Here is a 25,873-nt window from a genome sequence, read left to right as displayed (position 1 = left end):
ACGACCTGGTGGCAGCACAGACAAGTGGTGATCAGTGCCCTCCATAGACTGCTAGGATCCTTTTGCTCTCTGGCTGGTCTCACTCCCCTTGTTTCACAGCCTCAGTGTGTGGTCAGGGCTCCTGCCAGTGACTGAAAGAGCTGGAGTGGGTCCTGAGGTGGGCATGGACATTGCTGATTTGCAGAGATCACGCAGACTGGCATTTGAGGAGCATTTTCCTCTGTACTCAGGCTGAGGTGTTGATGGTGCAGGGCTCAGGGGATAATAAGCCCAAGCACTGTGCCAGGCACAGAGCCACTGGCAAATCTGTGGCTGTGGCCTTTGGCTGGTCAGAGCCAGCAGCCACCACAGCAGAGGGGTTGTAACAGAGTCTGGAGACAAGGGTCAGGCAGTGTGGCTGGCAGCTGGTTTTCCTCCAGTGGAGAAGCAGTGTGAGCTCCTCCAGCTTGCCCAGCAGCATCCACCAGAGCTGTGCTGGAGAGCTGTGGAGAGAGGAGGCTGGCTGGCTGGCCGGCCCTGTGTCAGCAGCAGCTCTCTTGCTGCCACTCCGTGATGGGTCTCCAAAGCCACACTTGCCCAGCTGATGTTGCTTTGAAATCAAATTTGTAAATACATTTAATTTGGAACTTCATCAGTCTCCTTCAGTCTGCTCAAACCATGATTTACTCAGCCTGACCAGATTCCATCTGCCGGTTACAGCAGCTGTAAAATATTGCCATTGACTTTCGGTTCCGCTGCACATCGATTTCCAGAGAGCAGAAGTGACACACAGGGCTCTAAATTGTCTGGGCTTCTGTGGAGCTGTTGATGGTTGGTCTGCAATCATCCCTCCTGTTCATTGCATGCATCCAAAACAGGAGCTTCCATTGTGCCAAGTCAGAGCCTTAAAACACGTATGTTAGTCTGGCCTGGGCCAAACCCAGCGGAGGGAAGCATTCACGCAGCTCACTGTGGTGATGTCCTGCAGGGACACGGTGCCTCTGCTCAGTTCCAGAGGGTGTTTGGGCGGTGGCTGATGGCAGGACTTGTCCTTTGCTCTTCCACAGTTTTTGAAGAGCCTGAAGACCCCAGTAACCGGTCGTTTTTCTCTGAGATCATCTCCTCAATCTCCGATGTCAAATTCAGCCACAGCGGGAGGTATATCATGACCCGTGACTATCTCACTGTCAAGGTGTGGGACCTGAACATGGAGAACCGACCCATCGAGACCTACCAGGTGAGTGTGGCACGGCTGGGCATCAGCAGTGCTTGGGCACCTGCAGTGCTGCAGCCTGAGCTGTGCTCCCATGCCAGTACAAATGTGGTGGGTGGGAACACTGTGCCATTACATCGTGGAAAGCAAAGAAAGAACGGTTACATGTGGGAATGAGTGGCCTGGTGGATTGTAATGTGGAAACAACCTCAAGTTGCACCAGGGGAGGTTTAGGTTCAACATGAAGAGCAACTTTTTTTCCCCAGAGGGTTTATCTACGCCTGGCCCAGGCTGCCTAGGGGAGTGGTGGAGTCCCCATCGCTGGAGGGGTTTCAAAGCCCTGGGGATGTGGTGCTGAGGGCCATGGTTTAGTGGTGACCTGGCAGTGCCGGGTTAGTGGTTGGACTTGACTGTCTTTTCCAACTAAAATGATTTATGATTCAGCCTCTGGTGGGCACCAGGCTGGCATTAGCTGGTGGCTGGGCTGTGCCAGCTGGTGCTGGGTCCTCACACCCTGTCCCTCCCTGCTGGCAGGTTCATGACTACCTGCGGAGCAAGCTGTGCTCGCTCTACGAGAACGACTGCATCTTTGACAAGTTCGAGTGCGTCTGGAACGGCTCTGACAGGTGAGTGCTCACTGCTGTGGCTGCAGCAGGCTTCCAGCCTGCCACATGCCCAGTTTGGGTGCTCCTGAGGGGTGTCCTGGAGGGTCCAGTGTCCCCATGTAGTCCCTTCCCCAGGCTGCGGCTGGCTGTGGGGTCTGGAGAGTACAAGGATGCCTCTGGATTTTCAGCCTCCTCTAGTACAAGGGTGTTTGCCTCAAGAAAGAGGTGGAAACCCCTTGGGGCCATGTCAGCTAAAGCTTTGCCCTAAGGACTGAGCTCCACGTGTTGTTACTCTTGAGAGACATTGTCCTCCCTGTCTGTGTAGCCCCTGGTTGAAGGACAAGGATAGGGTGAGGACATGGCTCCAGTGGCTGAGCCTGAGCCTTCTGGCGCAGAACGAGGCACAAGCCGCTGGGGAGCCTGGTTGTGCCCCCCACGTGCCACGGGGCCCGTGCCGGGCAGGGCCGGGGCCTCACGGGCAGGCTGGCGGCAGGGCCGGGGCCGCCGGTGGTGACCCATCCTGTCCCCTCCTGGCAGCGTCATCATGAGCGGCTCCTACAACAACTTCTTCCGCATGTTCGACCGCAACACGAAGCGCGACGTGACGCTGGAGGCCTCGCGGGAGAACAGCAAACCCCGCGCCGTGCTCAAGCCCCGCAAGGTCTGCGTGGGCGGCAAGCGGCGGAAGGACGAGATCAGCGTCGACAGCCTGGACTTTAGCAAAAAGATCCTGCACACAGCCTGGCACCCCTCCGAGAACATCATCGCCGTGGCAGCCACCAACAACCTCTACATCTTCCAGGACAAGGTCAACTAGGAGGACACGGTGCTCCTGAGGAGTCTTGTGTATGGGCACCAGCACACACGAGATCTCAAGTGTTGCTTTGCTTTTCTTTCTTTCTTTCTTTCTTTTTTCCCCCCTTTTCCTTCCTCTTCCTTCCTTCAGTTGTTGCTCTTCAGGTAGCATCTGAACAGGGGGCAGGAGTGCTCTGCACCCTCAGTTCTGGGGCACACCCAGAGACACCCCCCATTTCCTGTTGAGAGCTCAGAGGTCTTGAGTGTTTGTTGTCCCAGTGTCCTCGGGTGGCTCTGGGCTTTCTGGAGCTGTCTGTTCGTGGGCAAGGTGGTGGTAGCGGTGGTGTGGGCTGTCAGCAGTGGACACAGAGGGGGCACGTGGTGTATGTGCCCATGGGAGGTTCTAGTGAGTCCTGCTCTGATGGTTCAAACTTGACCCAAGCAGCATTCCACCTGTTGTGTTGCAAGACTAGAGTGTTGTCCCCGTGGCCCTTTTCCACATTTGTCTTTTTATTATCATTTTGTGTTTTCACCAAGGGACAGCAAACCCCACCCTAGCCTGGGACAGTTCAGATTTGCAAGGGACGAGCTTATAGGGGGGGAGGATCTGCTGCACACTGGCCAGGCTGCTGCTTCCCCCCCCACTCCACTGACATCCTCCTGAGGATTTGGCTTTGTAGATACTGTGGTGCCTTTCTTGGTATATGAAATACCTTTATAAATGATGCTTCCAAACTGCATTGACTGCAAACCAAATCCAGCCTGGGCAAACCTCTGCAGCTCCTGTCTTTTGCTTTGGTCATTTTCACCTGTTCTGTTGTGAGCTCTTGCATGTTGTGACTGTCTCTCTCTCTCTCTCTCTCTCTCCTTCTCTTTCTCTGTTTTTCTCTCTCTCTCTTTTTTTTTTTTAATTATTTATTTATTAGATTTTTTAAAAGATAAAAGTTGCTAATTTATGACCTCCTAAACAAAAGGAACCCAGCCCTACCTTGCTGATAGCGCCTGACTGCTTCAGAGAGGGGCCCTCTGAGGTCCTACCTTATCATAACGATAATAACGATAATAAAAGCAGTAACTCCTCCTCTCTGCATGGCCAGGCTGCCCCTCTCTGCTCTAAAAGACTGCTCAGGCCCTTCCTCCTTCCACTTGAGCGACTGTTCAATAAAAACACCACCACCAAACAGAACTGCTGAATTTTCAGTCAATCTGCAAACTGCTCCTGCAACAAACCGCAAGCGAGTCAATGAAGTCGGTTAAGAGCCAGCGCTGGCGCTGCGGGAGTGGCTCTCTAAGGGCATCCCTCCAGCGCTGGCAGCCCTGGGGGGGACGGTCAAAGGAAGCTCCACGGGCCAAATGTCCTCTCGGGACGGTCTCTGTGGGGCACCACAAGCATTCCAGCGCGCCCTGCTGTGGCCTCCCAGCTCCCACACCCAGCACAGGAGAGGAGCTGCGAAGCAGGGGGACCCCAGCCAGACCTTGGCCCCCGGAAGGGGAGCCTGGGAGCACCGGGACAGCGCTGACCACCTTCAGAGGAGTGACCACAGGGGAAGAACAAAGTGCACTGGCTCATCGACGTACCACAAGTGATGGCTTTTGGGAGTAACTGGTTGGGTTTGGTTTTTGGTTTTTTTTTTAATGAAATGGTTAAAAAAATAAAATAGCAAGAGTCCTGAATCGGGGTTTTTTTAAAAAAAAGCTCTTTTTTGGTTCCTGTACAGAAAGCCTGCACTCTGCTCTCAGAAGTAAAGTTGTCCCAAACCTGTCTCGCTGTGGAGTCACTGCTTGTTGTGCCCCGCTGTGCTGGCGGCTCTGGGGCAGCCAGACCATAGCTGAAGGTCCCTGCTCAGTGGACTGAGATTTGCTGGGGTCTGTGCAGACAAGGAACAGCCTGGCGGGGGGGCAGAGACCCCAGAGGTGCTGATCCCAGGTGAGGGTAGGGCCTGTGGTGGCAGTGGGCAATTTGGAGAGCAACGTGTGGGAATCCAGCCTCTCACTCTAGCAGCCTGGTGAGTGTCAGTCCTTGGGTACTGGGCAAACATCCCCCCAGTCCCATTCTGCTGCTGATAGTGTGGGACAGGGAGCAGAGACACAGGGGGGCATCCAGCGGATGGTCTCCTCCTCCTACCATGGTTTAAGGTCCTGTGGACGGCCCCCTGGCTTTGTCCCTCACAGCCCTGTCCCATTCAGGATGTTTGTGGGGGGAAGTCGGTGCTGCAGCTGGTGCAGGGCCAGGCCTGGCACAGGCTGCAGTACCAAGGAGCTGGCAGCCACCAGTGACTCCTACCAGTCTCAGACAGGGAGAACATCAGCCTTGGAAGCTATCCTGCCCAGTGGCCTGCACCACATGCCCAGAGGCCCCAGCTACTGCATCAGGGCCATGGCCAGAGGGTGTTGTCACAAAGCCAGCACAGAGCAGCTCAACACTAAGTTTTAAACTGGGACTGGAAGGTCTTCCTCACACCAGTGCAGAGATGTGATAAAATTAGACTCCTGTGCCTGTTCATTAGCCACTGACCACAGCCTCCCTCCTACAGCAGAGTAAGGGCGGCTTCAAAGGACAGACACAAAGTTCATAATAAATGTACCCAGGTATGGGAGCTGCAGGTGGCAGAGCACTGTGGTGCTCAGTGGGATCACAGTTATTGCTGTTTCAAGAGTATCTGAGATCCCCAGAACCCCCCAGGCTCAGTGCCAGCTCCTGGAGCAGAAGGAAAAAGAAACCACTGAGTGGTAACAGGGTCTACTCAGCAGCTGGAAACAGCCACACAGCCTCAAAAACTGAACCCTGAGACTGGCTCTCCTGCCAGGGATGGGCTGCAGCTCCTGCCCAGAAAGGAGTTGGGCTTTTTACTAGCTGAGTCTCTCTCTCTTTCCTGACCTCACATTTCACTCCTGCCCTGCTGGCTCACTGGAGGAAGCTGGTCTGTGATGGGAAAGGTATTAAAACACTGCCAGCATTCCTGCATCTCTGAAGGAGGATCCCACCCTCTCCCTGTTGCTGGGGTGCAGAGGGGACCATGCCTGAGGTGTTGCAGGGGTGACTGAGCAGCTCCCCACTGTCCTGCATCACCAGCACAGCATGGCTGCAGCTGCAGGACCCCCCGCCTGCTGCCTCAGGGGTAATTGCTTTATCCACAGACTAAGGAGATAAATAAATGCTAATGAACATCTGGTGCCCATAAACAAGATAAATTTAAATTAATAGCAATCACATTCATTTAATGAATGAGTTCAGCGCATTTTCAAGCCATCATAAGCCACGCAGGGCCTCCTGCAGGGCTGAGCCAGGAGGAATCCCCCCACTGGCAGAGCAGAGTCCTGTGCTCCCATGGTGAGGGACACGGTGCCCTGAGCCCACCAGCGGTGTCCTGCTCTGGGCACCTGTGTCCCTACTGTGAGCACAGAGTTGGTGCCCGGAAGCAGCAGAGAAGACACAAGGTCCCTGTGCGGGCCGGTGGGTGTGGATGGGCTCTGCTAGGGTCTCCCCTGTCTGGGGGGTTGGGAGGACTCCGTGCTGGCAGCTGGGCCCTGACAGGAGGTGATCTGCCATCACCACCTGACCCTGTTTACTCCTGAAGTCAGCAGTCCAAGAACAGGCAGCACAGAGGGGTGTTGGGCCTGTACAATCCATATATAAAAAGGGTTGGTTTATTGTCGTTCAAATACAGAAATGGACAATCCCAACGTTTCAAAATTAAACTTTAGAAACACAAGTTTAACATTCAAAACAGGAGTATAGTTTACAAGAGTTGCCCAGAGGGGAGATCCACAGTCTAATCCAGAGTGTGTAAAGATCACTTGATGGTAAAGAAAAAGGTGTTTGTACAACCGTCCTGTGCTGTGCCGGCACTCACCCGGCGGCTCCGGCCTCGGGGAGAAGCTATCAGACAAATCTTCACTTGGGCAGAGCAACCTCGTCTGTGTCTAACTCGTAGGTTGGGGGAGGAACAAAGCAGAGCTGTGAACAAGTTTGGTTTGGTCTCTCAGGCCCAATTCTCTCAGTTCTAACCCTGGCTGGGATGGATTGAGCTCCATCCCAAGGGTGAAGGCAAGCAGAAGACTAGGAGCTGCGTCTACAGAACACAGCCTTCAATAACCAATAACTTAAGGTCCCAGGCAGCACTTCTCCTCCCAGTGAGGGCCCACAGTAACACTGGGAAGCTGGTGGCACACATGCAGTACAAGTTCAAACCACAAGACTCACACCTAGGACCCTGCCTAGAAGGCAGCCTCCACATCCCACCACCTGCACCTCACACACAGCCACTGCATCGCTCCAGAGCTGGTCACCAAACACCACCCACACACTCCCATTCTTGTCAGTCATGCCCCAGAGAAGCTCATAAATACCTTCAACGTGGGCTTTTTGTTGTTGGTTCTCCCCCACCCACCCAGAGACCATTTCATGTTCACAAAGGCTGCTTCTTCCTCTGCTCCTTAGATGGTTTTGCACTGTACTCACGGCAATGTGTATGTATAAACCTGACAGATGGCTCATGCAAGCTTTTGGATTTTAGATATCCCCAGCTGAGGAGTATTTCAGGACTATTTTGTTGTTCTCCTCGTGGGCTCTGAGGCTGTGGGTGGTGGAGGTGGGCCCCGGCGGTCCAGGTCATCCACGTAGGACACGATCAGCTTGCGCCTCTCCTCCGGCACGCAGTCAAGCACCAGGTAACGCTTGTCGTTCTGTAAGATCTTCTCTACATCCTTCAGGTGCTGATCTGACTCCTGGATCAGCTTTTTGGATCTGAAAGCAAGTGTAACAATTACTACCTGAGTGGTCTGGGGTGCTCAGAACACCCCAGAGCCCACACAACACCCCAGGAGCCTCCCAAAGCTCCCCCACCCCAAGAAAGCACAGGTCGAGACAGTGGGGAGGAGAAGCAAGGAAAGGGTGCAGAGACCTGGAGATCTTCACTAGAAAGAAGCTGCTCTAGGTCAGGAGCAGGCACATCAATACCACCCTGGACAGGACAGAGCCACCTGTGTTGGTGCCACACTAATGAACACCAAAGGAAGACTGCTGTCTGGCTGCAGTGGCCTTGCACAGCACTACCTGAGCTTTGCAAATGCTAAAGCCTAGAGACAAAAAAAATACAATCAGGGTTTTAGATTGACATCTAAATGAGGCAAATAATTACAATTTGGATGTGGCAGCCTCAGTTCAGCCCAGCCTGACTGGCTGAGCATTCCCTCCTCACCAGCTTCAAGCACTGACAGTGACAGCAACTCCACCTGACACTAGAATCCCAACACACTAGCACATAAGGCCCCCAAGAGGTTTGTTGGGATCCAAAGAGCTTCGTTTAGTTCTCCTTTTTAATCAGCCTTGTGTTCCTGGCAGATTTGTTTTGGTCCATACCCAGGACTCTCCATCAGCCTCACTATCCCCTGAAGCTTTGCAAACCTGTGAGGCCCCTGTCAGAGAAGTCCTCCCACAGAAGCCAGGCACTTTAGTTATGGGGGTTTTAACAACATTTCAATGAAAGCAATATTTCTTTGCTGTCTGCTCCGGAGTCCTGAAGCAGAGCCTTCATTTCAGGATGGATCCTTCTGGAGTCTAAAGCAAGTGCTAGCACAGACATGAAGAATGCCCTTCACCACAACACAAATCTAACACCTGGCAGCTCAGGGTACTGCTCCCAGAGCACTAATCCAGAGCCAAAGGGAACCTCACCTCATGCTGGTTTGATTTGCACTACATATGTCAAAATAAAGCAAACAGAGGTCTCCAGCTGCTGTAGATTTTTGCTGACAGGTTATGAAAGGTTGTAAAGTGTAACTCAGACATCAGCTCATGCTGGGAGAAAAACAGCAGGCTGCAGCCCTTTAGATGGAGTAGCACAAGAAGGAGCTGAGCCCTTTGCTGTCCCCATGCCACACACCTGTAGGTTATAAATTTGGTCTCTTTCAGCAGCGTCCTGAAGTCAGCTTTGGCAGTGATGTATTTGTCCCGGATGTACTCCTCAAACTCCCTTTGCTTCTTCTGCAGAGGAAGAGAAAAGCTTCAAACACTGGGTGCAGAGCTTCACGCAGCTCCAGCAGTAACTACCCCTTAATTCTGGGTTTCCTTTCCACAGCTTTCTCTTCAGCACAGAGCAGGAACCCTTTCTGCAGCCATTAACCTGCTCTGCACCTGCACTGCACGGCAGCCACCACAGAGATGCAAACCACTCACCCTGTCACTCGAAGAAAATTTAATGCACCTTGGATCTTCTTTAATGATTTTTTTCACTTCTTTCCACGTTGATGTTAAGGTTATCTTTCAAAAAAAAAAAAAAAAAAAGCAGAAGCAGTTAAATTAACCAAACAAAAACCAAACCCCCCACACCACCAAATAAACTAGATTCTAAGATGACAGGATGCAAATATTCCTCTAGCTAGAGCTCTGACATTGCCCAAATCCACTGACAAACCTGCTGCTGTAAGTGCTGGGGTTTGGTTGTTTTTGCTGCTACCTTTGTATTTTCCATCAGATGACTTTATACATTTACTTTCCTCCAGCATTTGGAGATAGCACTTTCAGCTCCAAGTCCTCACAAACACCATTTACCTCCCAGCATCCTTTTCTAGCACATATTGACAGCTGCCTGAACATGAGCCAGCAGTGTGCCCAAGTGGCCAGGAAGGCCAATGGCATCCTGGCCTGCATCAAGAATAGTGTGGCCAGCAGGAGCAGGGAAGTCATTGTACCCTGTACTCAGCACTGGTTAGGCCACACCTTGAGTACTGTGTCCAGTTCTGGGCCCCTCAGTTTAAGGACATTGAGACTCTTGAATGTGTCCAGAGAAGGGCAACAAGGCTGGGGAGAGGCCTCGAGCACAGCCCTGTGAGGAGAGGCTGAGGGAGCTGGGATTGTTTAGCCTGGAGAAGAGAAGGCTCAGGGGAGACCTTCTTGCTCTCTACAACTACCTGAAGGGAGATTGTAGCCAGAAGGGGGTTGGTCTCTTCTCCCAGGCAACCAGCACCAGAACAAGAGGACACAGTCCCAAGCTGTGCCAGGGCAAGTTTAGGCTCAAGATGAGGAGGAAGTTCTTCAGTGAGAGAGTCATTAGCCATTGGAATGGGCTGCCCAGGGAGGTGGTGGAAGTCCCCATCCCTGGAGGTGTTCAAGAGGGGACTGGACATGGCACTTGGTGCCATGGTTTAGTCATGAGGTCTTAGGTGACAGGTTGGACTTGATGATCTTTGAGGTCTCTTCCAACCTTGGTGATTCTGTGATATATGAATACACTGTTACAAATGACCTACAGAAAACCTGCTCCAGTTTCATGTCACATCAAAATCTGCCTCATGTTCTTAAGGAAGGTGTCAACTGAAGTAATAATTTTGGGGTTAAAAGCAAGCTGACTGAAGCTGGCACACAACTGAAAAGGAGCAAGACTCACTAAACCCCATGACACAGAATAGGTGATGGATTTCCAGAGCATCCCACAGCACAAAAGTTCAGATTCAGCAGCATGAAATAAAGCAGGAGAACATTAAAAGGGGTGAACTTGGTAAGATTAGAAACTGCTATTCATTAGGACAAAAACACTGGGCATCTGAGAGATCAAGATGCCACAAAGAGTATCAAATAACTCAGTGCTAAGGAAATGAAAAATCCTGCAGGAGAGAAAAAGATCACTGGTTAGAAGCTCCAATGTCAATGAACTGAGTGTTAAACCAAAAGAGCAGTGAACAGGTAAGGAAATAGAATGTTATGGAGAAGAAAAAGGTGGTAGAGCAAAGAGGCCCTGGAAATCAAACCAAACAAACCCGAAAGAGTGACACAAAACCAGAGAAGGAGGAATCACGAGGGGCTGGCAGGAATGCAGAGCTCTTACCGCTGAAGTTTCATCCAGGAGCTGCCTGAAGTGTTCCCTCTTTTTTTTGGTAAGTGCTTCAATGTGCTCATTGAAGAGCTTCTCTTTCTCTTCTCTCTCTAGCAAGGAGCCCGATTCCCACCGGTGATCTTTGCGTAGGGTCCTCCTGGTATCGGACCAGGACACATCTGAAGAACGCACCTGAGCCAGGACAGGATTAGGTTTCAAACCATTTATTCCATACTTCATTGGGATCTCTTCTGTACACCATGGGTTATTTCTTGGTGGTTTTTTTCCCTCACAAAACCCTGTGGTGGTTTGAGCCTTAACTGGGGCTTAAAAGTTCAGATGGGGGCAAGGCTGAGAATCCCTCCCCCACTTCCCTCCCTCCTCTTTCCCAATAGACAGAGGAGAAAAAAAAGGAGGGGAGCAAATCCACCAAGACATAATTTGGGTTTGGCTTGGAAGTAGAAAGGCAAAGAATTTTCTTTGAACAATACATATATATATATGTGTGTAACAATGACAGGCAAGGGTTCACAAGGGTAAGGAACAAGGACAGATGGGAAAAGGGAAAGAAATATGAGATACAGAACCAGGACTCTGCAAGGGAAGCAGCAGGGAGGACCACGTGGCAGGGAAGCAGCAAGCCAGCAGCAACTCTCTTTCGTCCCCATGAAGCAGAAGGAAAAGAGAGAGCAACGGCTGCAATGTCCTCCCTTTTATACTCCTGCTGGACAAGGTGGGGGGGAGGGGGGAGGGAGTGGAACAGACCAAGTCAGTTTCCCAGGGGGGAAAACACCCTCCAGGGAGGGCAAAAAACTCTCACATGGCCTCCCCCTCTGTTTTCAGGATGGGCATAGCCCACCACAACCCCAACCAACCAAACCCAAACAGCCTTTGAGAAGAGACTGTGGCAGCTTCACCACAAAGTCTACATAAACACGACGCCAAAAAGCTTTTCCCACTGGGCAGAGCCTCAGGGAGCAGCTGAGCAAGGGCCTGCACATCTCACCATGTCAGACAGAAGGGCTTTGAAGTTCTGGATGGCCTCCTCCCGCTTGTGCTGCTCCCGCTCGCGGTCGATCTCCTTGGTCTGCTCGGAGCGCGCTTTCTGCACCTCGCGCTCGCGCTCCCGCAGGCTCGCCTCGATGCGCGCCTGCCTCTCCAGCTCCTTCTCCTTCTCAGAGTCTAAGTTCTGGAGTGCAAGAACAAGCTTGGCTCAATAAAAACACCACCTTTCAGACTTTCATTAGACAAGTGAATCAAGGGGTTATCAGACCCAAGGCACCTTGGAGCAAAGCCCTTCAGCCCGACTTGAGATCTGGAGCTTCCGAACTCTTCAGCAGCCACACTGAGCACTGCAGGGTTTGCACGGGGGGCACAAGGCTGAGCACACAACCACTGCTCTTAGGAGCATCTCCTTTGTGTGCAGGGACAAGCTGCTGATAATGGGAGGACAGGGCTGAGTGAAATCACTATTGGTCAGCCCAGCTTTACATTCTCAACCGTGAACTGCCTGAGGAGATACTAGATTAGGGGAGAACCACTGGTGAAGGAATTGTGTGTACACCACCTGTATTCCTGAAGGAAGCTGGGCTTACACAAAAGGTCAGGCATTGGAATAGGTTAACCCAGGGAGATGGTGGAGTCACCAACCCTGAAGGTGTTCAAGAGACATGCAGACATGGCACTTTGGGATGTGGTTTAATGGCCACGATGGTCTTAGGTTGGTAGTTGGACTCGATGACCTTAGAGGTCTTTTCCAACCAAAACAGTTCTGTGTTTGTGAAAAATCACACCAAGCTAAGCCTGTACACCCTGGAGGGAAGCAATCACTGTGGTGTCTGCCTTTCCTGAAGCTTTACTCTATTTTTACAACCAGGGACTTTACAGGAGTCTCCATCTTTCTTGCTCTGCTGGTCAAGTTCTCCCCATACCATGTGTGGACATGCACACAGAGGTACCATGACCACCTGCAGCAGCACCTCCTGGGACAGCACCTCTAGGCTTCAGGCTGCCATTTTGGGGTACTTCTACAAGTAACATAGGTATAGAGTTTTCTTTCCATGGAACTAAAGCAGAGACTGGTCTGTCTCCCAGTTAGCTGCTCTACACATTAAAAGCCACATGGCCAGCAGAACATCCAGGGTCACAGGCATACCTTGGCTATTTTCTCTATGTACTGTTTGAAAAGGTCTTCCCTCTGTGAGGAGCTATCCACTGCCTTGTAACGGGGGTCAGTCTCCACTTTGTCCTTCACTTTGCTCCAGCGAGACTGACTGTCCAGGTGGTGGTTAGCCAGGAGCTCAAAGAAGTCCATTTTGATCTGTTTTACAGACAGAAACAGAAAGACAGAGCTTGAGAAAGATCCTTTGAGACCAAACAGTCTGCTCTTATGAAAAAAGGAGTTGACTTACCTGCAGGAGAGGGAAGCACATTAATATCACATCCCACAACAAAGAAATCACTAAACCCCTCCACTTAGACTCAAAAAGCATTTCAAACTCCTCTTCCCTTGGGCCAATTTTGCTAAAGCAGATGCATTAGGAGGATCTGCTATAGTTCATCCTGCATGAACTATATTCTCTAACAAATGATTCCCCAATACAGATTTTACCATTTCACTCCAATTTATGCTTCTTTCTTGCCCTTTCATATCTCAAAGTAACGAGTTACTGACTCTTCGTGAGAGCATTTTGCATGTTAATGCTACAGAAGTTTTGCAGCTTTAAACTGGGGTCCAGACAAGTATTTATTGACTCATCCTACCAGTGTCCAGTGAAGAGGGGTAAATACTTGGAGCTGCTGACAAAGAGCAGTGTCTTTAGATGGATCTAACCAACCAAGAATTACCCACAGTACATTACAGTTAAGGTGGATATGCACACAGATATATCTGGAAGTATTTTAGTCTCCATTTTCAATGGGAAGTGGCATGCCAGCACTCTGCCCCTCACACCAAACCCTGCAAAGGGCTTGCAGAGGATCAGTCATGGCAGGCTTTTTAGTTCTAGATAACTAGGAACACATTTTCATCTGAACTCCTAGAAACAGCAGCTGCAAGAGTCTGCTGGGCTTGTATTGCACCTCTTTTCTCTGGGGCAGATGATGTCTTGCTCCTGCTGCACTTTGGTGCCTGCTTTTTCCCTCCTTTTTACCTCATCCCAAGCCTGGTTTGACCCTTCAGCCCCATTTCTCACTGAGTGCCAGGGGATGCCTCCAGTGACTCCCCACACAAAGTGAAGCATGCTGCCTTCACAGCACCCCAAACCCTGCTGGGCCACGGCATCAACCCTTCTGCGTGGCACACTGGTTAAAACCCCCAAGCCTGGAAGGGGTGGCCATTCAGTTTTCATTACTCATCTCCCCTTCAAAACAGAAACCCACTAAAGCAGTGGAGCTGCAGCACAGTGAGGTTCATGAGGGAAGGCAGCACATGGACAGACCAACAAATTCTGGCTTGCCAGAGAACTGTCCCAGCCCCATTCCCCCAAGATGTGTTTAGTTACTGAGTGCAAGAACAAAATGAAATTAGAACCAACACTCTGCAGCCTTGACCCCAAAGAATTTTAGTTCTTCACAATATTAACATATAAACATAAAAGGCTTTATAGGGTTTTTCCTTTACTATCTTAGCAAGGAGATGAAGAGAGCAGAGGTTAGAAAACACCTGGTTAGTGCCAGGTGCTCTATATCTACAGCACTAGCACTTCTTCTTACAGCAGCTGAACAAAATGCTAAGCAAACCATTTACTCACTGTAAAATTAAGAATCTTGTTGTAAAACATCTTAAAACAAGCATGCAGTATCAAAAGGGTGAAGCTTTCTAAGCCTTGACATAAGAAATATTCCTTCAAAGTCAAATGACTCCCAGATGTTACCACAGAAGTCTGTAAGGTAAGGGTATGGCCAAGTCTCAACAGCAGCACTGCCCAAACCACCTGTGGGTCTGCCCCATATCATCAACACTGCACCCCCATGGATCCCTGCCCCATAGCATCAACACTGTGGGCAGCACCATGGCACCCACTGCAGTACAACCCAAATCTAGGAAGAACAGCATGATCTGCAGAATGGTGCTTCTGTGGGACCACCAGCAGCCACCTGAGCCCCCTCAAGCTGTGTGCTTACTCCTGCTCAAATTATGGCTGTGGATGTGCAGAGAAGCAGGAGGGCACAGCCAGCTCCCTCCCCAGAAAAAGAGAGGGACACTTCCAGACTTTGCAGCATGGGTTGAGCTTAAGCCACCCTCCATGCAGGTGCTGCAGCTTGGGTTTCAATTTGAAAAATAGATGAAAACTCAAACAAATTAGTCAAAACCATCTCCCCAGGGAATACTCTGTTAAGGTCACAGCTCCGTGACATTGTGAGGTTAGGGATCTATACACAGAAGCTAGCTTACTAAGAGAGCTGTTGGGAGGTGGTGACACAGGACTGCTGAGCAGCCACCAGCACAGGGGGCTGTGGGACCTCTGCAATTGGAGGTTTCTCTCAGTCTGTGGCAAGGGGGTATCAGGCTCTGCTGCTGCCACAGGTCTCATCAAGGACATGGGGCAGTGCTGTGTCCTGGGACAGCACAGCAGTAGCTTGCTAAGCATTACCAGCCCAGGTCCCCTCCTCCACGCCCTGAAACCCTCCTGGCACTTCCTCCTTTGCCACCAAGGTTGTATTTCCTCACTGAAATCAGCCAGATAACCAAACCCCACCCACTGAAGAGCTGGCTGCTCCAGCATCACCCAACAAGCCATACCTCAGGGCAGCAAAAAAAAACCCCACCCAAACCCAATCAATCAATCCAACCCTTCCACGATTTAAAAAACCCTTACATTAAAGATTTCTGTGAAGTGAAGCCTCCCTTAAATCAAGGTCTGGGGCTTTTTTTGTTTCTTCTTTAAACAAAACAAAACAAATCAAACCAAACCACGACAAAGCAAAAACAGACTGAGAAAGCTTCAGGTGAAAACGCCTTAAAAAACGTTCTTTTAGGTTTTAAGCACTTTGAAAGGTTTTAAGCACTTTGAAAGGTTTTAAGCACTTTGAAAAGCAAAGGAAAATAAAACTGAAACTATTTCAGGTGTATTTAGAAGTCTTTTTTTTTGGCAGTTAAGACATTGCAGGTACAACTCTCATCATCACTTCACAAGGTAAAAGACTAAAAAAATGTAAAGTACCGGAAGGGCGGGAGGCTAAAGTCACCACACAGAGATACCAATGCTTTCCTCACTAGGGAATCCCATAATATTTGTGTGTCAGTGATTGACAGCTGTCAGACTGAACTGATTGCCAGGCCGCACAGCACATAACTGTAAAGTCTATCCACTTGTTATAAAACAGAATACATAAAATGGTTACAAAAGGCTTAAAGGGAAAAAAAATCAAAAAGAAACACAACAAACCAAAAAAACCAAACCAAACCACCACAAGCCCAACAACAGAACATCATTTCCAGAGCAAACACACACACACACACACAGGCTCTCCCTTTGAACTTTGCAGCAGTAGGGCAGTCATGCAACACCACCACGCAGCAGCTGGGTTTGCTTCTTCTTTGGAAGAAGGCTTTAGGATGGCACATTCTTAGCCAGCATACCATCACAGGATCGGGGTGCGTGGAGCGGTCTGGCTTTGAGCGACACCAGCTCCTCTCTCTCTGCTAGCACGAAAGGTTATCAGCAAGGAGCCAGCAGTGGGGAAAAGCTGAGTGTAGAATGGGATCAAAGCAGAGCAGCTGGGTTTGAAACGTGCGCAGAACTCGCTGGACAACCAAGCTGCCCCCAGCTCTCAGCTGGCACTCAGCATTTTCTCACCTGGGAGCGTTCTCAGTAGGTGGAATTTGCAGTACATTTATAGTATAAATATTACAGGCTGTGAACTGGCAGCAGTGATCATGCTCAGAGGTCACTTTCCCCACTCTCACACCACACAGATCACGCAGGGCAGTGGCTGCGCTCTGCGCTAACACCCGAGGCCACCTCTCCAGCAGCTTGCTCTGCTATGGCCAACAGGGCCAAGGGACACGGGGAATCCCTCAGGCTTTAGCAGCTGACCCTTCACTCTGATGAGCAGCAGTTCCTACACAGGAAATATTTACTGGAAGATTCAGAAGGCACTGCAGTGCTGGCTTTGGATGGGTATGGAAGCTGTCTGCAATTTAAATGGAAGATCCTACAGAGAACTGCAGGTTCTCACTTCCCCCACTGAGAGCAGAGAGGCCACGGCCAGCTCTGGGGCCAAACAGGACACCAATCCTTTTCCTTCTAATGCTTCAGGGAAACAAACCAAAAAAATGTGTTTTAAAAAAAATCAGGCATTATTACAGATAAGAATGCTACTTGCTTAGGTAAATGAAAAAAAGGGATAAGGTAAACTCAGCTTCACCAAAAAAATGTAACACTTCAGTTCTCTCTACTGTAAAAGTCAGTACAGCTCAGAGAGACCAAAGGGATAGGTGGGAAGTGTTTAGGCTGCACAACCTCTACTGAGAGAGAAGGACCATGTCTGAGGGCTCCCTGGAAAGCAGGCACAGGCTGTCCCCACCCCTCTCTCAGACTCACACCACTCACACTGCTAAGACTAAAAGATTCTCCTTACCTTCTCCCCTCTGGTCTTCGAGTCTTCTTTTTCCTTCTTTCTTGCCGCTGTGATAAACTCATTAAACAAGGCCTCTCGATCTTTCATCTTTTCAATTGCCTTGAACCTCGAGTCTTTAGCATGCTTGGCTGCAAATTCACTAAAAGTAGTTCTGCAACAAAATGGCAAGTGAACTCATTTGGCAGAGCTGTCTTTGCTGGGGAGCAGGTTCAGCAGAGAAAAATTCCTTCTGCTGGGATGTGCCAGAGCACAGTGCAAAAACAAACCCAAGGTCCTGCAGGCTCGCTAGAACTGCTCCATCACTGCTCTATGTAGAAGGGCGTAGGCACACACATGGAAGCTTTTGTCACAGACAAAAGGGGAAGGTGGGGGGGTGGGGGGATGGTTTGTTGGACTACAGCTACCTGCAGAAAGTGCAGGCACAGGAGAGAGATTGCAACGCAACCAAGAAGAAGAAATGGAAAAACTCAAGTGGTCTAGAAAAAAAATTAACATCTTCCTTTCTTGTGGGTGAGCAGTTCAGCCACCAGCCTGCCAGGCACTTCACAGCTGTGGAACTGAAAATTTTAGGTGCACTCACTTGCAGCCAAACCATGCTAAGAGTTGAACAAGGAAAAAACACCAAAAAAAAAAAATCACCTGTTGGTATTAGTCACAATGGCTGAACCTTTTTTTTTTTGCTCCTACAGTGAACATTGCACAACCTGATCTCAAACCACAGGGAGCTGAGGCATCTCCACACTACAGGCAGAGGGCTTTTGGCCTACGATCCCCACAGCCTTCCCTGAGCCTTCTCTCACCTCCAGGGCCAGATTCCAAGCTGTGCAGTAGATGTGGTACTGCCACTTACCTCGAAAAAAACCACTACTGTGCTTTTTCCAAGCTCTGATGCAAATCTGGCCCCAAGAATACGTGAGACACTTATAATCATACGAATGTTTTCATCACAGCATGGAAATAATTAGACTTGGAAAATCCAGCCTACTGTTGCTGTAGGGTAAATTGAAACAAGAAGAGAATTTGGTAGCTTATTCAAAAAGATTAGAAAGTGAATGTACAGCTATATTGAAGAACAAGAGCTGTTTAAGTGAAGTGGAACACAAACTCTTGAGCATGTTGGACTGAGATAGATGATAAAAAACCAGTCTGGCACTCACAGGAGTACAGCAATACCTTTAGACAAACACTGAAACCAGAAGACAAAGGATAAGATTAAACAAGACAGTATCTCAGCTGGAACTCTCTTTCCCACCCCAGCCCAGAACCAGGTAAGTCAGTCTCAATCACTGGAGATGAAGTTGAGGATACTAAAGCTAACACAGCAGCCCACCTTAAGTTTCAGAATTATTTATTAAACTTACTACTGATGAGCTTTGTCTTAAACCATTTCCATGACTCCATTCTTCCCAGTCTACTACAAAACTGCTACCCTTGTTAACTGAGCAGCTGGGTGTTTAAATGAGAGTTATTAATTACTTCTGAGGCAATTTAAAAGCTAACATAACAGTGGTTTTCCCTCAGATTTCCAAAATGGGTCACTGAAAAAAAGAGAAAGGCAGCTGAAGGAAAAAAATGAGTTGTTATTTCACTGTAAAAGAATTCCTGTCAGCTAGGCCAAGAGGTGCTGAAAGAGAATGTTTTGGGGCTCAGCTGGTGACACAGGCACATAGCTAATGATCTCTGTGTGAGAAAGCTGGGAAGCAAATAATCCAGGCAGTAAAGTGTTGCATGTTCTGTACATTCACTGCATGGCCTCCCTGCTATCACTGCAAGCAGGTCTGCACAGCAGGAGGATGTAATCATTTCTGTATTAAAGCAACCAGAACATTCTGCCCCGTGATGATGAGCACACTTTGTAACCACAAAAACACCCCTCAGCCCCTTCACACTGAAGAAACCTCCCTAGCACTTCTCAGAGACTACTGATCAGAAGGAGGCTATTACAGAAAACTTCTGGTGGAGCACAAGGCCTGTCTGATAGTCCAGAGTGCTGGGGACTTCTTCCAAGTGAATCACTGTAAACCACAGGGGCTGTTATTTCATGGGGCTATGGGAACACAAGCAGGCAGAAGAGGATTTCAATGAGATAGTGTGAATTTTTGTCCTTTGCCCCTTCTGAAAGAGGTTAACAGGGCCTAATGTCACCCAACACACCGTGTTCTAATAGAGGTTATGCCTATGAGCAGGAAAGAAGCTCTTACCTTGGATTAATCTTTGCTTCTTCCATCATTTTCTTGAAATCCTCCTTGGCCTGCATTATTTTGTTTTTCTTCTCCTTGCGCTCCTCTTCTGCTCGCGTTTTCACATACTGATCAAACACCTACAGAAACACCAGTCACCAACACAGAGCATACACACCTCAGGTCACCTCAGCTCTAGGCAAGGGCAGGGGGGAAAACAACATTTCTTCCTTTTCCCTTATTTCCCTTTCTCCTATTTCCTTTCCTCTCACCACAGACCCAACAGAGAAGGCAGTACGAAGGGTTAGGGACCCTTTGTGTTTGAACATGTAGATTACCCCACCCTGCTGAACACAGGGGATGATACATGAACTGCATCTAAACACAGCCTGAGACCTGTGAAGCTTCTTACACTCCATTCCTCTGGGTCATACCTTTAAGCCAGCAGAACACTTCCTGTAATCTTGAAGTTTTCCATTTCCCTACATCCAGCTGAAGAAAAGCTTCTGGAGCGAGAACTTCTTTAACAATAAAAACGCACTTTAGGTCCTCCCCCTCCCACTATGTCATAAATAGATTATACATTACACCAATATTTCAAAGAGATACTGGTGATTCCCATTCAGGATTTGGAAGCTCTATGGAAGTACACAACTTTCACTGTTAAAAATATTAGATCTTCCAACCACAGGAGAAATGAAACCATCAACTTGCTTCTTTTCTTGCTGCTTCCTTCTGTTACCAGACAAACCCTAAGCATAGCAACCACCACCCCCCACCCCCACCCCAAGGACACTGCTTAGCCTGGAAGGTGAGCAGGGACAGAAGCAGCAGACTGAGGATGGGGAGAGAGGTTATCTTCTCTTTTACCTGTTTTCTTTCTTTTGGGTTGAGGAGTAAGTAACGAGGATCAAAAACTATCTTGTGCAGCTCTTTCTCCCACGTTGAAAAAGCAGAAACCTTTAATTAAAAGAAGTCAGAATTCAGCTAATGGTTAAGCCTCCTCAAACATACAGAAGTTAAGCAGTTTTGCTGGAAAACTATAGGACATCTGATAAGAAGAGTAAAACCACCTCATCCTGGAGTTTCCCTCACTAACAGATGATTCGACACTAATGGGCTCTGAAAACTACTAAGTAACACAACACACCCTTAATTACTGCTGCTGTGTGACACTTAAAAACCCATCAATCCATCAGAAGAAAGCCTTGAGATTCTCTTCTCACAGCCCACAGCTGCTCTGTAGCTTTTGTAAGTGTTGTGAGTGCAAACAGCTCTGCTACAAAAGATGGATTTAAGTGCTTTCCTGCTCATCTTAAATAAAGCTTTATCAAAACTACCACATAAACCCAGGTATTGAAACTAAATGAAAGCTGCATAGGCAGCTGGAACCACTGTACTTTAAGTTTCCCCATACATTTACATCTTAACAGCCTCATTTCTCTGTCAAAGATGACTGGCATCAAGCAGATTTCAAATTTAATTGACTAAAAGTCTCCCAACAAAGGCTAAGAGCAAACAGAACTCGCTGTCTCACACAGGATGCTCACATAAGGATGTGTCCAGTCTGACTGATTTATTTTCTATGGCAGCTTTCAATTAGGTAATTACTTGGAAAAATACTTAAAAAATAAATCAGTCTGCCCTGATGCTGCTTAATTTCAGTCACTTGGAAATCAAAGGTTTTCTATAACCACAATGCTCTTTGAAAGCTGGTACCAAATGCATCCACTGTGCAGAGGAAGGATGAGATGGTTTGCCTCACATAAAGCACTGCAGGCTCTGAATGCACCAAGAGCTGAAATCTCTGCCTGAACCACCCCCTCCCTCTCTCCCTCACACACACAGATTTCTCTGACCCCTCTTTCTAGAAGCATGTCCTTGAACTGTTTCATCCGAGCCTCCAGTGGGACAATGGCTCTCTCTCGGGCGGCTTTAATTTCAGCTTCCATAGCAGCCTCCTTCTCTGAATCAATATCTTTGTTATCATCCTTCCTGAAAAAAAAAATTAAACACACAGCATAACTAAGGGAAGTGACATGACAAACCCTGCAGGTTAGAAATTAACTCCACCAGGACAGAATGAGCACGACCAGTTACTTCAGAAGCACAGGCTTTCAAATCCTGAGAGCCATTCTCTGAGAGCTTTTATAGCAGAGCAATCACCAGGAAAATCTGCATGGCTGGAGCTTCTGGCAACAAAACCTCAGTGCACAGAAATTAACAAGATGGATAAACAAGCAACAGAAACAAACTATGCTGAACTGCACTCAAAATAGTCCTTGGATTCAGCAGCTGATACCATTTCCGATGATTGATGCTATTTCATCTATCCAGGAATTTCAGCTGTCTCAGGGAAATATTTGAGCTGCCCAAGTAAAACAGCAGGAAGCTGATAATTTCACCAAAGCTGTTCAGAAGAGGGCTGGAACACCTCTGCTATGAATATAGGCTGAGGGAACTGGGGTTGTTCAGCCTAGAGAAAAGACGACTCTGGGGCGACCTTAAAGCTGCCTTCCAATACCTGAAAGGATCCTGTGGGAAGGCTTGAGGGACTTTTAATAAGGCTGCCTAGCAATAGGACAAGGGGGTATGGTTTTAAGCTGACAGAGAGGAGGTTTAGACTGGACCACAGAAAGAAGTTCCTCAGTAGGTGGGTGGTGAGACTCTGGAACAGGTTGCCCAGAGAGGCTGTGGATGCCTCCTCCCTGGACTGTTCAAGGCCAGGTTAGATGAGGCCTCAAGCCGCTGAGTCTAGTTGAGATGTTGGAATAGATGGATCTCTAAGGTGCCTTCCAACCTAAGCCATTCCACAATTCTATCAGTTATTGCCCTGCTGAACACAAGCACACCCTCAGCTGAAGAGCCTCAGGTATTTATCCCCAGAGCCCCCTGAGCACTGATCAAACTTACTTGCGCTTCTTGATTTTGATGGGCTCGTCCTCGTTTGCATCCTCTGTGGATTCGTGCTCTTCTCTGACTGTAACAGATTGCAACAACACTTTAGATATTGTGTTTATGAAGCTTCTCACTGACAAATGAAGAGCTGTACCCAAACAGAGGGCAACGTGTACAGCAATGATATGTCCAGGCAAAGGAGATAATGGGGCTTTCAGAATAACACAGTGGGAACTTGCTGGCAGGGCTAATTGACTTGTGGCCAGCTTTGGATTTAAAGTGACAAAACACTGACCTCTTGTTTCCAGGAGAAATAACCTCAGGCTGAACAAGCCAGTGAAGCACATTTGGGTCTCCTGATCACCTGCTTGCACTTTGCTCACCTCCAACTACCAAGCCCCTGTCATCCCAGGATCATTTACAAGAACTCATGCCAAAGCAAGGTCTTATTTCAGCAGCCTCTTGAACGTCCTCTGCTCTTGGCAGCTGTTTCCAAGCTGCATCCCAGTTGGTGTTCTCCAAGATAAATCCTCTTATGTGAGAGCCCATTCCTACCTTATGATAAATCTTTCCTGGCCCCCAAATTCTTTCTGCTTATAACACACACACACAACCTTTTCCTTTTTGTTTTTGGTACTGAAGACTGTTGGGTTTTGTTTTTTTCAGCCTGGTGTCATTTAGAAAACAGTTAACCTCTCTTTCTTCTTGACAGCCTACTTCTTCACAAAGGACTCTATCAACCTCCATTCCCAACACTCTCTTCAGTTCCAAAGCCAGACACATTTTAAAGTATTCCTGACATTTCTCTTGCTCGTTTGGATGTTGCCAGCTTTGGAAGCCAACACCAAAGAAGTTATCAGTTACATTCAAACTTCTGAAGAAGACAAGGAGGTCACAGAAGCACTCAGTCATGCTCTTACTAAGTTTTTTTGCTTCTTCCATTCCTTTTTTGTGAGGAGGTTCTTGGATAATCTTGTCGACATCAGCTCTTCCAATGAGGTCGTCGGGTCGGTCCCACATGGACAGACGCGTGGTGGGGTTGTAGAAGAAGACACGCTCATCACCGGTCCACACCACACACCTAGGGGGTTGACAGTCAGACACAACAGCTGGATCACACCTTGCTGTCCACACCTGATGCTACAACTCAGACTGGGGCAAGCCCAGTCATCCTAGACAGACCCAGCTACACTCGCTGCACCACTCCCAGACACTCCTACTGCCCAAATGAGACGTGGAATTGCTGCTTTTCTCCCCTAGCAGACTGGAAGTGCAATGGTTAAGTGGCTTCATGAGGAGCTGCTGCATGCACAGTGCTTCTCCAGAAAAAGGCTTTGACAGGTGAATCACCTTTTGGGGTAACACTGACCTCATCTCTTCACTGTCTCACAAAAGGAGAGAAAAAGGAACGTAATGATTTTGCCAGAACTTAAAAAAGGATGGGATGAAAACAACCACAGAGACAGTCCTAGGTAACAAAGATCAGTAAAAAAAGGGCCAATGTCTAAATTGTAATGTCTAAATTACCTTGGCCATCCAAACAGATTCTGCAGAAGAAGTATCCTCACCATGACATCAAACAGATGGGGCACCTGACCAGTACCTGTGCCAAGTGAAAACCCCCAAAGGACTCTTCTGGCCAACAGTCACACCTACTCCTTGCCCACACCTATCTCCTTCCCCACACCTACTTCTTCCTGGGGGAAAAGTAGTCCAGGATTGTATTTTTTTGGCCAGCAGAAACTGGTGACAGCTGAAAGGGGCTGGGATATGAGAGCTGTACTAGCAGCATCCTTTGCAGGCCTGTGGTTCATGTGTGGTAGAACAGCCACACACACACCACAAGACATCATGGGCAGTGTTGGCTGTGGGAAATTCAACATCATTTGAGACAGAAGCACACCAAGAACAGGACCTGCACACACTGTTCCAGACAACCCAGCAGCCTTCCTGGTGGCTTACAGGCCGCCATGTTCCAGTCCCACAGTAAGAGTCACAGGGAGAACCATCACCTACCATGGGGTTCCTGGAATAGGAGTGGTTGCTACTGGCTTGGCCTTCTGAGCTGCTTTCTCTTCTTCAGTCATCTCCTCCTCCTTCGGCTCCTCAAAGAAAACACAAGTTAGAGGGTTCATGCAAGGACAGCAGGACAATGATTTGTTGTAAAGCAACCAGCTTGTTTTAAACAGGCAAATGCATCTGGCAGTATTTTGGTAACCAGCTGACAACTGCAGCTCATCCGTGCCTGAAACAGAAGCGTTGCAATTTTAGCAGTAACTGCTGCTCAAAATTCTCCATTCAGAAAACCTCCAAGTGTTCACTGAACTTTTGACTTCAGAGAAGTCTCATGGAAACTCCTGCACGAGTCCTTGAAACAAGGCCTGAGCACAGGGACAAGGATGAAGGTTCCCACAAAGAGATTCTGACTTACTCTTAAAACTAATTCACTGGAACACGAGACAGTCAAAAATCTGCAGTCACCTTTGTAGCAGAAATAACCCAACCAGCAGCTCCACAGTCAACAGGGTGGAGAAGTAATAAACCCCAGGAACCAAATTCTGTGCTTTGGTCTACAAAGCTACACTGAAGTTGACAGAAATCAGCAGAAAAGCTTTGACTTTCTTTATTCCAACACCTCAGTGTTTTCAGAACTAAGCTTTTTCAGCAGGACAAGAAAAAACTTTACAGGAAAAGCTCATTTTGCTTCCTGCACTCTAGACATTTTCTAGGGCATGCTTCTAACAGATTCAACTTATCAGTTAGAGCACATGGAGAACATGTGAGAATTGTTTTAAAGCTTTTCATAATGAAGTATTAAAGAACTAGAGAAAAACCTAGGAGAGATGTCAAACATTCAGGACACATTTCGTTTTCCCCCACACCTTAGAAATCAGCAAGACATGATCACATCTATGAGATGAGCTAACTTGATTTCCATGCTCTTACTAATTTCTCAGCTCACATACTCTGGATTTTTGCTTTAAATGACCTTTTTCCTTATGTAAAAAAAAAACCCAAACAATTAACAACAGAAAAAAGAGGCAGCAAAGCAGCTATGAGTCCAAAATCACCCCAGGAACTGAAGAACTCAAACCGTGCCTGTTGTCAATACCCCTGGTCTACAAACGCAGCCTCACCTGTAGGCTGTAGGGTTCAAAATGCTGACACTATTTGGTTGCAAGGTCTTTTACCTCCTTTATAAGTTCTTTTATAGGTTCTTCTTTTGGCTCTTCTTCTTCTGTCTCCATGGGTAATGGCTCCTCTGTGGGCTCTTTAATTGGCTCTTTAATCTTCTCTTCCATTTTTTCTACATAAAGACAGAATTTTTTCCCTTTCCAAAACCATTCCAGAACCACAACAAAATGTATTTTCCTCAGAATGATTTTCCAAGCACAATAGCAACCCAAAACTGAATTTTAATGTGTTTTCACTTTCTGTCCTTCTTGGGTTTTGCAGTGTCTGCTTATAAAGATGCAATTATTTCCTGCACCAAGATCTGCTTGGGACTGGAAAATGAAATGCTGTAAGGCAGCCCTTTAATATCAAAAAGCTAAGTGAAATGTGCCAACAGAAAGAGCTGGAACATCATAGAATCAACAAGGTTGGAAAAGACCTCAAAGATCATCAAGTCCAACCTGTCACCCAACACTTCATGACTACTAGACCACGGCACCAAGTGCCACGTCCAATCCCCTCTTGAACACCTCCAGGGACGGTGACTCCACCACCTCCCTGGGCAGCCCATTGCAACAGCTAACAACTCTCTCTGTGAAGAACTTCCTCCTCACCTCGAGCCTAAACTTC

At 48.2% G+C, this 25,873-nt stretch overlaps 2 protein-coding genes across 7 annotated transcripts in view; one reads left to right on the top strand and one right to left on the bottom strand.

The window, feature by feature from the left end:
• Nucleotides 1-2,705, top strand: part of PPP2R2B (protein phosphatase 2 regulatory subunit Bbeta) — a 49,950-nt gene extending 47,245 nt beyond the window's left edge. Inside the window, exons 7-9 of the mRNA XM_054168315.1 lie at nucleotides 1,047-1,216; nucleotides 1,727-1,818; nucleotides 2,335-2,705. Coding sequence (XP_054024290.1) covers nucleotides 1,047-1,216; nucleotides 1,727-1,818; nucleotides 2,335-2,614 — 542 coding nt within the window. The 3' untranslated portion in view covers nucleotides 2,615-2,705. The remainder of the gene's footprint in view (nucleotides 1-1,046; nucleotides 1,217-1,726; nucleotides 1,819-2,334) is intronic.
• Nucleotides 2,706-6,208: 3,503 nt separating this feature from the next.
• The window catches only part of TCERG1 (transcription elongation regulator 1), a 34,280-nt gene continuing 14,615 nt past the window's right edge, over nucleotides 6,209-25,873 (bottom strand). For 4 of the 6 annotated variants that reach the window (XM_054168667.1, XM_054168670.1, XM_054168672.1 and 1 more), the window contains 14 exons: nucleotides 25,261-25,376; nucleotides 24,086-24,174; nucleotides 22,990-23,150; nucleotides 22,085-22,151; nucleotides 21,031-21,166; nucleotides 20,042-20,131; nucleotides 19,193-19,311; nucleotides 16,992-17,142; nucleotides 12,562-12,726; nucleotides 11,413-11,595; nucleotides 10,419-10,598; nucleotides 8,771-8,854; nucleotides 8,478-8,578; nucleotides 6,209-7,339 (listed from right to left, as the gene is read on the bottom strand). In XM_054168667.1, the coding sequence (XP_054024642.1) occupies nucleotides 7,138-7,339; nucleotides 8,478-8,578; nucleotides 8,771-8,854; nucleotides 10,419-10,598; nucleotides 11,413-11,595; nucleotides 12,562-12,726; nucleotides 16,992-17,142; nucleotides 19,193-19,311; nucleotides 20,042-20,131; nucleotides 21,031-21,166; nucleotides 22,085-22,151; nucleotides 22,990-23,150; nucleotides 24,086-24,174; nucleotides 25,261-25,376 (1,844 nt within the window). In that variant the 3' untranslated portion in view covers nucleotides 6,209-7,137. The remainder of the gene's footprint in view (nucleotides 7,340-8,477; nucleotides 8,579-8,770; nucleotides 8,855-10,418; nucleotides 10,599-11,412; nucleotides 11,596-12,561; nucleotides 12,727-16,991; nucleotides 17,143-19,192; nucleotides 19,312-20,041; nucleotides 20,132-21,030; nucleotides 21,167-22,084; nucleotides 22,152-22,989; nucleotides 23,151-24,085; nucleotides 24,175-25,260; nucleotides 25,377-25,873) is intronic. The other 2 variants (XM_054168668.1, XM_054168669.1) reach the window with 2 other exon arrangements.

Source organism: Dryobates pubescens, chromosome 16 (genome assembly GCF_014839835.1).
Source record: "Dryobates pubescens isolate bDryPub1 chromosome 16, bDryPub1.pri, whole genome shotgun sequence".
NCBI classification, from domain to species: domain Eukaryota; kingdom Metazoa; phylum Chordata; class Aves; order Piciformes; family Picidae; genus Dryobates; species Dryobates pubescens.
This window is presented reverse-complemented; position numbering and strand designations above follow the sequence as displayed.